At 33.9% G+C, this 7,942-nt stretch overlaps 1 protein-coding gene across 1 annotated transcript; it reads right to left on the reverse strand.

Moving 5' to 3' along the window:
• On the reverse strand, positions 1 to 6,164 carry LOC115979228 (probable aldo-keto reductase 1). The gene is made up of 7 exons (XM_031101206.1): positions 5,844 to 6,164; positions 3,360 to 3,527; positions 2,946 to 3,149; positions 2,605 to 2,777; positions 2,308 to 2,404; positions 1,171 to 1,324; positions 1 to 390 (listed from the first exon to the last, which is right to left on the reverse strand). The coding sequence occupies exons 1-7, from the start codon at positions 5,901 to 5,903 to the stop codon at positions 212 to 214; spliced, it is 1,035 nt and encodes a 344-aa protein (XP_030957066.1). The 5' UTR covers positions 5,904 to 6,164; the 3' UTR covers positions 1 to 211.
• Positions 6,165 to 7,942: the final 1,778 nt, after the last annotated feature.

A 7,942-nucleotide genomic window follows, 5' to 3' on the forward strand; every position in this document is an offset into this window, starting at 1 on the left:
TGAGAAACAAACTGCCAACATATTTATTAGAGCATGACATAAAGCAACCACATCAGTGCCATTCTAAAAAAGATTACATAATACTGTTGTCTGATTTTGCAGTGTGAATGAAATAGCTAGTTATTAGTATATACCTGGCCATTCATTTCACAAAACACAGCATTATTCAATTGAAGTGGACATCATCCATGCGTAAAGGATAAATGGATAATTAATTTTTTGGAGGAGTGTTGCCATACTGCCATCGAAGATGATCCATGTTTTGAATGCTTATACCACCAGCTACCTCTTCTATTGGTACAGCATCAGATATCTCTTTGAGGTCTTCTTCTGTAAGTTTCACCTTCAAAGAGCCAATATTGTTATCCAGGTTCCTGATCTTAGTTGTCCCTATAAAAGTTCAATGCAAATGAATGAACCATATAAGAGATTTGACACATTGGAAAATAAAATCTTGCAAAACAGTTCCAAAGTTATCTGAAATCAGACCCAACTGTATATGAGCATATTAGTGAACACTGATTCATGATTTTATTATTCCACGAAACCAAAATACCACTGTTTTAAAGATTTAGCAACTAGACAGATCTACAGCCAATGATGCCATAAGACGCAATCACAAACCTTAACCCATAAGAAAATCTTATTTAGTTATGACAGCAAGCTAACACATTGTTTATGAATATGTTGACATTAACTAAAATCTGAGTTTTTCTAAGGCTGTTATGACATTATGAGTTTAAAACAGGCATTATCTATGTAATTTCCAGCCATGAAATGGACTTTTTTCTTTTTTTGTTTTTATGCCAAACTTTGAATCCTAAGAATAGCACCAAGTCACAACATTAACGTCATATTTACTTGAGAGCTCTCTTCCTCATTTTCCTTGACGTTTAATGTCATGTTTGTTTCTATAATATGCACTTTATCTTAATTCTACAGGTTGCAGATTAATAGAGGAAGAGCATTACACACTGAGTCAACATAATTTCAATTTGCAGCACATAAGAGAAAATAGTATTAGTAGTATTAAATAGAACTTCAGCCACTTTTCTGACTCTGAGGAAAACTTAAAAATATTTTTGAAAGATGAGGAAAAATTAATTATGTAGCACATTTACACTAATGCAATTAATCAGGACCCAAAATAGAAAAAAGAAAGCCAATTACCAGGTATGGGTACAATATCATCTCCTTGTTGGAGAACCCATGCAAGTGAAAGTTGAGCAGGAGTGCATTGGTGCTTTCTAGCAAGTCCTTCTATTTGATTAAAAATGGCCTTGTTCTTGACCAAATTTTCTCCTTGAAACCGAGGGTGCATGTACTTAGAGAAGAAAGAGCAGGCAGTCAGTTTAGTTAAAGCATTTTCAATGTTATTATTACTATATAATATTAAAGAGAAAGGCCAAAATTGTTGAAATTCTTATATAAGATGGTTCTAAAGTATTTTTTTTAGAGCCTTATCCCCCAAAACTCTGGGGTCAGGTATGGATCCTCAACAAACTAATCAGGAATTTGGGATTGGCCAGGTGTATTTATCTTTGATATTCTTTCAGATGCAAAATCATATTCTTTGTTGCGTTTTTAATTAATATGCCTTTTTTTGATTACTTCTACTAATGTTATTTTAGACCTCCTCCTATTTCTTTTTTTTTTTCCCTTGACCATAATCAAATTGCTCTTCCTCTTCAATGCAATAATCACTCTCTTTTGCAATTGACTAAACTATCTCAAGCAACTCTCCCTTATCTTATTATCAGTAATATCCTTATATTTAAATGGGTTTCTTCACTTTGCACCCTATTTTTCCTTGTATAATAACTTAAAAAATGAGATAAATAATGCATTTGCATGAAAAACTGTTTAGGGAAGATTCTTTTAAGAAAACATTTTCAATAGTAGATGTTACAATGTATAATTCTTTTAAATCTCCAACTAAATAAACATTAGCGAAGATCCAACTCTTTAAGAAATAAAGTGTGGAATATTAACATAGTTCATCCAAGTCATGACATGTTAACTATTTAACATGAAATGTCATCTATGGTATTAGTGAGGTTGATGAAAAAGTTTAATTGCATATTTTCAAAATTTTAGGGACTTGGTTGCAAATTTTCAAATATTTGAGATGAAATTGGAACTTGAAAACTTCAAGGACTAATAGTGTTTGCCCTTGTAGGAATTTTTTATTCAATGAACCTGAAGAATGCATTGTTCAAAGAAAAATATCATTGTTGCCTGAAAAATCATTCAGGCGATTTAAAAGTCTAACAAATAAATGACACAAAGTATTGGTGAAATTGGTACCAAAAAGCTATTTGCAGCCAAACTTTCCACAACTCCTTTGCCAGCGAAAAAACCACGACCAAGAGGACTGTATGGAACTAGTCCAATGCCAAGCTCCCTACATGCACAAAATATCAAGACTCAAGAGAGCATTCTCATGCTTCAGGATAAGATAAAAATTTCATTATTGTAGCAGTCATTCAAAAGAGAAAATAGTATTTGAAACACAAGAAAGAATAGGAAAAAAAAGGAGAGATTTTTAGGATAGATGCAATCTGATCAGTCAATTAGAAATCATCATCCGTGAACAGAACAAACCTGCAAAGTGGAATTATTTCATCTTCAATATCACGAGTCCAGAGAGACCACTCCATTTGTAAAGCTGTGATGGGATGCACAGCATGTGCCCTCCTTATTGTATCTGGGCTGGGTTCAGATAGACCAATATACTTGATTTTTCCCTCTTCTACCAGTTTCTTAAGTTCACCAACCTACATTCAAATAAGATGTATCTAAAATTTGCCACCAAAATCCCACCATCACTACAATGAAATAATAAATTTGCAAAGAAATTGACAATTTCAAATTACAAACAAGAAATAATTCAAAAAGGCCAACCATTACAGGCTTGTGATTGAAAGGGCATTAGAATCACTTACAGTTTCTTCAATGGGCACTTTTGTGTCTACCCGATGCTGATAATACAGATCAATGTATTCCACATCAAGACGCTTCAAGCTAGCCTCACAGCTTGAGTGAACATACTCAGGGCTACCATTTACTTTTACATTAGGATATTCCCGTGTTTGGATGCCAAATTTGGTGGCTATTTGAATTTTTTCTCTTGGCAACTGCTTCAAGGCCTGAAAGATATAAACTTCTTTCAGATAATTACACAGAATTTTAACCTGGTCCTCAATTATTAATCAATGCTCTAGCAGATGATATAGAAAGTAGTATCAAAAAGATATTTCTACATCAGTGACCATTTTTAGATTTACTACCAGATAGGAATTAAAACATTTAACTTCTTGAGCTAGTAGAAATGTAGAATTAAAATTGGTGTTAATTACCTTCCCGAGCAGAATTTCATTAATATGGGGTCCATAAATGTCAGCTGAATCGAAGAAAGTGATCCCCTTACTGAAAGCATGCTTTATTACTGCGATTCCATCTTCCTCGGAGAGAGGAGAACTGTAGGCTCCAGTCAGGCTCATACATCCAAACCCCAACTTTGAGACCTGAGAAAAAGAGTCAAGAATTCAAAGAAATGAACAACAAAAAATTGACAAATATGTTGTAGAACGAAAGTAAAGCACAACGAATTATTTTAGTAGAGGAAACTATTCCTTAAAACCTTTAGAACTTGTGCATCTTGAACGGGGGAAAGATCAACTGCTATTTTGAAAACAATTTGAAGAATTTATAGTTTTAGTTAAATGCATTACTAAATTTTCATGGTTATAGGTTATCTATGCAGGTTCAACCTTATGTCGTGAGTCTTTGTAGAAGAAAGGAACAGGACTACATATATCTGAAGTCTCCATCATTTCTATCATTTTTAATTCCTCTGAAGCCTCCCATATGACAAGATATGAAGCACACAAGATTTGGAGGACTTTAATACATAAAAACATTAATTTCTGAAAATAGAAATGATGAAGGAGGATTTTGTTGATTCCTTAATCTTGTTGTAGTCTCTATTATATAGTGTAGATGATTACCCAATATAAAAATATAAAAATGACATTAAAACTCAACTTCCCCCTATCCACAAAATCAAATTGGTGTATTTGTATCAATTATATGAAAATTTCTTAGTATGCTAGGCAAGAGAATTCTAACTACTCTTTACTGCTGTCTTCAGAAGATTAAACAAATCTCTTTGGATTTAAACTTTACCTTAACAGTTTGACAATCACCTTAATCTGTTCAGTTCATCATGTTGAGCTTGGTTTTCCGGTATACAGATGGGTGCATTGGTGTCATAAAACAGAGTTTCAAGGGCATCATAACATCAAAACACATTTCAATTATAAGTATCCAAAAACTCTTGTTTTAGCATTCCCATTTAAACTAGCTGCCAAGAATAGTTTCTCACTATGCCAATGCTTATAGATTGCCCGTTATTAAATCATTCCTCTTTTTTGAGGTTGAACCAATCAAAAAAATAACCCACAGAACCGCTGCCATTAACTGCTTATGCTTTGATTTAAGAATTGTGTTTCTTAGCAGTGACACAATTCCCGCGGCAGTAGGAAGTTCTTGTTGAAGAGTGCAAAATGAATATAGAAGACATAATAATTGCGGCCAAATCTTAAGATTGGTAAAGTTTAGCACTTCTCTACAAACTCATTCTCGATCTAGCATGTGACGAACTAAATAGCTTCATACAAATTGTTTCAAATTTATGATGCACTGTTCCTTGTCTCTAACTAACATACCAAACTTGTCCCCATGATATTCTTACAAAATATACTATACATACACGCTACCATGTGCAATAGGATTATTTTCATATAATTGCAGCTTAAAGCTTCTGATCCCACAAAAGGTTACTTGGCGACTCCCGAAATCGGTCTTAATTTTCTTCTAATCTTTCCTTTATTCAAACAAGTCTGTAACTTGCATTGCGGGTACATTCTTTTTCTATATATTTTTTTTAAAAGTCTTTTAGTGGTTTGGTTTTTCTTAGAGTTAAACTCATCCAACAATCTTATAGGGGAGTAGTGGTAGCACTTGGACCTTTTTCTTATTAAATAGTTGAGAAGTAAATTTTTTAAGAAGTCTTCTATTTATTGGCTGAAAAAAAAGTTAATATATCTTGGGTTCAAATAAAAAAGGTTAATTTATCCTAGAATTTATCATATCTCCTCAACCTATCTAGTGCATTGCACCTTAAATTGATGTGATAGTCTTGATTCTAGGAGTTCTAATTTCCTTTTGGATTGAGGTCATGCAGTGATTAACTACAGGGGAAATTTTTTTTTTTTTTTTTAATGATATGAAACAAACTTTTATTATTATTTTTAATCATTGTCCGAAAGTCTGAATTAATGTTACATGTTGGACCAATTTTCTGTTTCCAACCCCTTAAGATTACTAGTTCCAAAAGGATAATAGATTCTAAATGACAGAGTCTTAAAAAAATTTTTATCGGTGACAATCGCCCAATGAGTAGTTAATATAACATATAAGATGCCACTTATCTTAAAAGCTTAACATATGGGTTTGAGTTCAGTTATGTTATATTAACGGCTTATTTTTGTCATTAGTATCCAATGTGTGACTTCACTACTCAACTATCTGCATTTCTTACCCATGAATATTCCAACAATAATAGCTAATAAATATGCAAGATTGGATACTCAAACTAGTAATTAATGAGTATTGAGTTACTGTAGATGGATCATTGCAACTTTAAAAACTCGAAATAGGTCAAATTATGCAGATGGGTTTTCAAAGAAATGTGACTTGAACATATACAAAGTGGAAGTTTCTTTCAAAAAAAAAAAAAAAAAATGAAAAGGTATTCAAGGAATGGCATTGGGTTTTACCTCAAGTCCTTGATTGCCCAGTTTCACCCTTGGAATTTGGAATTCGTTCGCTTCAGCCATCTTTCAAATTGTGTGTTTTTCTTTGCAAGATTTTCAATGTCTGAATCTGTTTCTGGGATGATTTTCCTTTCCATTTCTCAATAAAGTCTCAGAAATATATATAGTAACAGATCGAGTAGAGGTAAAGACCACTGGGAACTAGCTGCTGTGAGTGTGAGATGGCTATGCATATAATAAAAAGTAATGTTGGACTTTTTGAAACAGAGCTCAAAACGTCATCAGTGACGGCAATTAGAGAATTCTAACGACATGTTCAGACGTACAGTTCTATGTTTTCTTTTTCCTTTGATAGAAAAATCTAGGAAAGGAAAGTTCTACCAAACAAATTCAAACGTATGATTGTGTGGACCCATATAATACAAATAATATTATTTTCTCCAAAGTGAATTAAATTCAATTAAATCATATATTTGAATTTTTTTTAGAAGTAAATCATTTATTTGAATTTGATTAGAAATTTAAGGTACCATATCTAAGTTTTGTCCAAATAAAAGTGTATATATGTATATAAATATATATTTTTGAATAATTTGATAATTAGGAGAGGAAGATTTGAACCCCTAGTGTCCTCGTTGAAAATAAGTGTATAGAGTTACTATTAGGCTATCAATCCAATAAAAATCACGTCATTGCACTGATGGATAACAATTTGTGTTGGCAGGTTTTGTTTGTGTTGAGTTAGGGATATATGACCACATAAGTTGACATGAATATGATCTGTTTAATAATCATATTTTTCTCCAAAAAAAAAAAAAAACATAATTATTAAATAAATTGACATGATATGACCCATATAAAAATGCATATATTCAACACGATTCGTTTTAATTCATTTGATAAACAAATTAAGTTGACATAAATATAACTCATTTCAACTTATTTAATAAAAGGAAAATCTTGTTACACACTCTCTATTACACACTTTCTATTGCACACTCTGCACACACTATCTTGTTGTAGTGTCAGTTTTTAGAGCCCAGGCCCAGCAAGTTGGTGATTCTGGCCCAAAGAACCCTAGACAATGAATTTGTAGAGAGCGGATTACAAAACTAGGACTCAACGAAGTGAAGGTTAGTTAATTTTGAGCCATGCAGCGATTTGAACGTAAGAATATCTCTTTTATATCCACTGGATGTTCGGTCCGAGGAAATATGTGGGTGCACCTATGTTCTTGATTCAAGGCTATAGTCTTTCTTTCTTTCTTATGGCTTTTTTCGATCCCTTCTTCATGGGGATGTCCTTCTCTTATATAGCCTCCTTAAAGTAATAAGAGCCTTACACTTGTTGATCATCTGGACCTTCACTTGAGTGCCTGTCCCATCGGACATCCACCCTACCTTTCTGTGAGTTGTAGTGGCCAAGGTAACACTGTTTGCCTGTCCTCTCCACATTAATGCAGCCAGAAAAGTAGCTTCCTTGCATTTAATGCGACAGTTGTGGTTTCCCTCTGGACGTCCTACATTCATTTCCTTCTCCTGGCTTTATGAGGCTCATCCTTGCTACCAATATTCGTTTGGAGTGATTCCTCATTATGGATAGGGTGCACGTTGGGCCCATATTTGGTACGTCCGAGGAGACATTCCTCCTCGGACGTATTTTTAAATAAGCTTGGACTTATCAAAGTTGAGCTAGAATTCTTTTTGGTGCACCATTTTCTCCTCAGTCGTGGCTGGGCTCTGTATGGGGTTCAAGGCCCATTGTTCGACTTGGGGGTTTTACTCTTACAATAGTCCCTCAAAATTCCGGTTCTTTCTCTCTTATCCGAGGAAAAAAGGCGGGATTTTGATATTCATAGGGTCATTTATTGGGGATTCCTGCTTCACCCATGCGGAGGTATGCTCCCCACGTGCCTCATTACTGCTAAATGCGTTTCGTAACTCACGAGGCGCTAATTATTGCACTTAGCGACTTTTTATTCTTTCAATCCAACGATGGGGCACTAGATCAACGGTTGATATTCTTTCCATTTCTCTAGGTGGGAGTAAGTCCGTTTAGCTTCTCCCGTGTATATAAGATTTTTAAAGGAACTTACTCCCATT

The sequence above is a fragment of the Quercus lobata genome, chromosome 3 (assembly GCF_001633185.2).
Source record: "Quercus lobata isolate SW786 chromosome 3, ValleyOak3.0 Primary Assembly, whole genome shotgun sequence".
Classification (NCBI taxonomy): domain Eukaryota; kingdom Viridiplantae; phylum Streptophyta; class Magnoliopsida; order Fagales; family Fagaceae; genus Quercus; species Quercus lobata.

What these genes read in the sequence shown, in the direction of transcription:
- LOC115979228 (XM_031101206.1), bottom strand. Translation starts at nt 5,903, where the DNA reads ATGGCTGAAGCGAACGAATTCCAAATTCCAAGGGTGAAACTGGGCAAT. An exon ending in GAAATAATTCCACTTTGCAG is followed by an intron (nt 2,405 to 2,604) that starts GTTTGTTCTGTT and finishes TTGTGCATGTAG; the next exon opens with GGAGCTTGGCATTGGACTAG. An exon ending in TGATATTGTACCCATACCTG is followed by an intron (nt 391 to 1,170) that starts GTAATTGGCTTT and finishes GAACTTTTATAG; the next exon opens with GGACAACTAAGATCAGGAAC.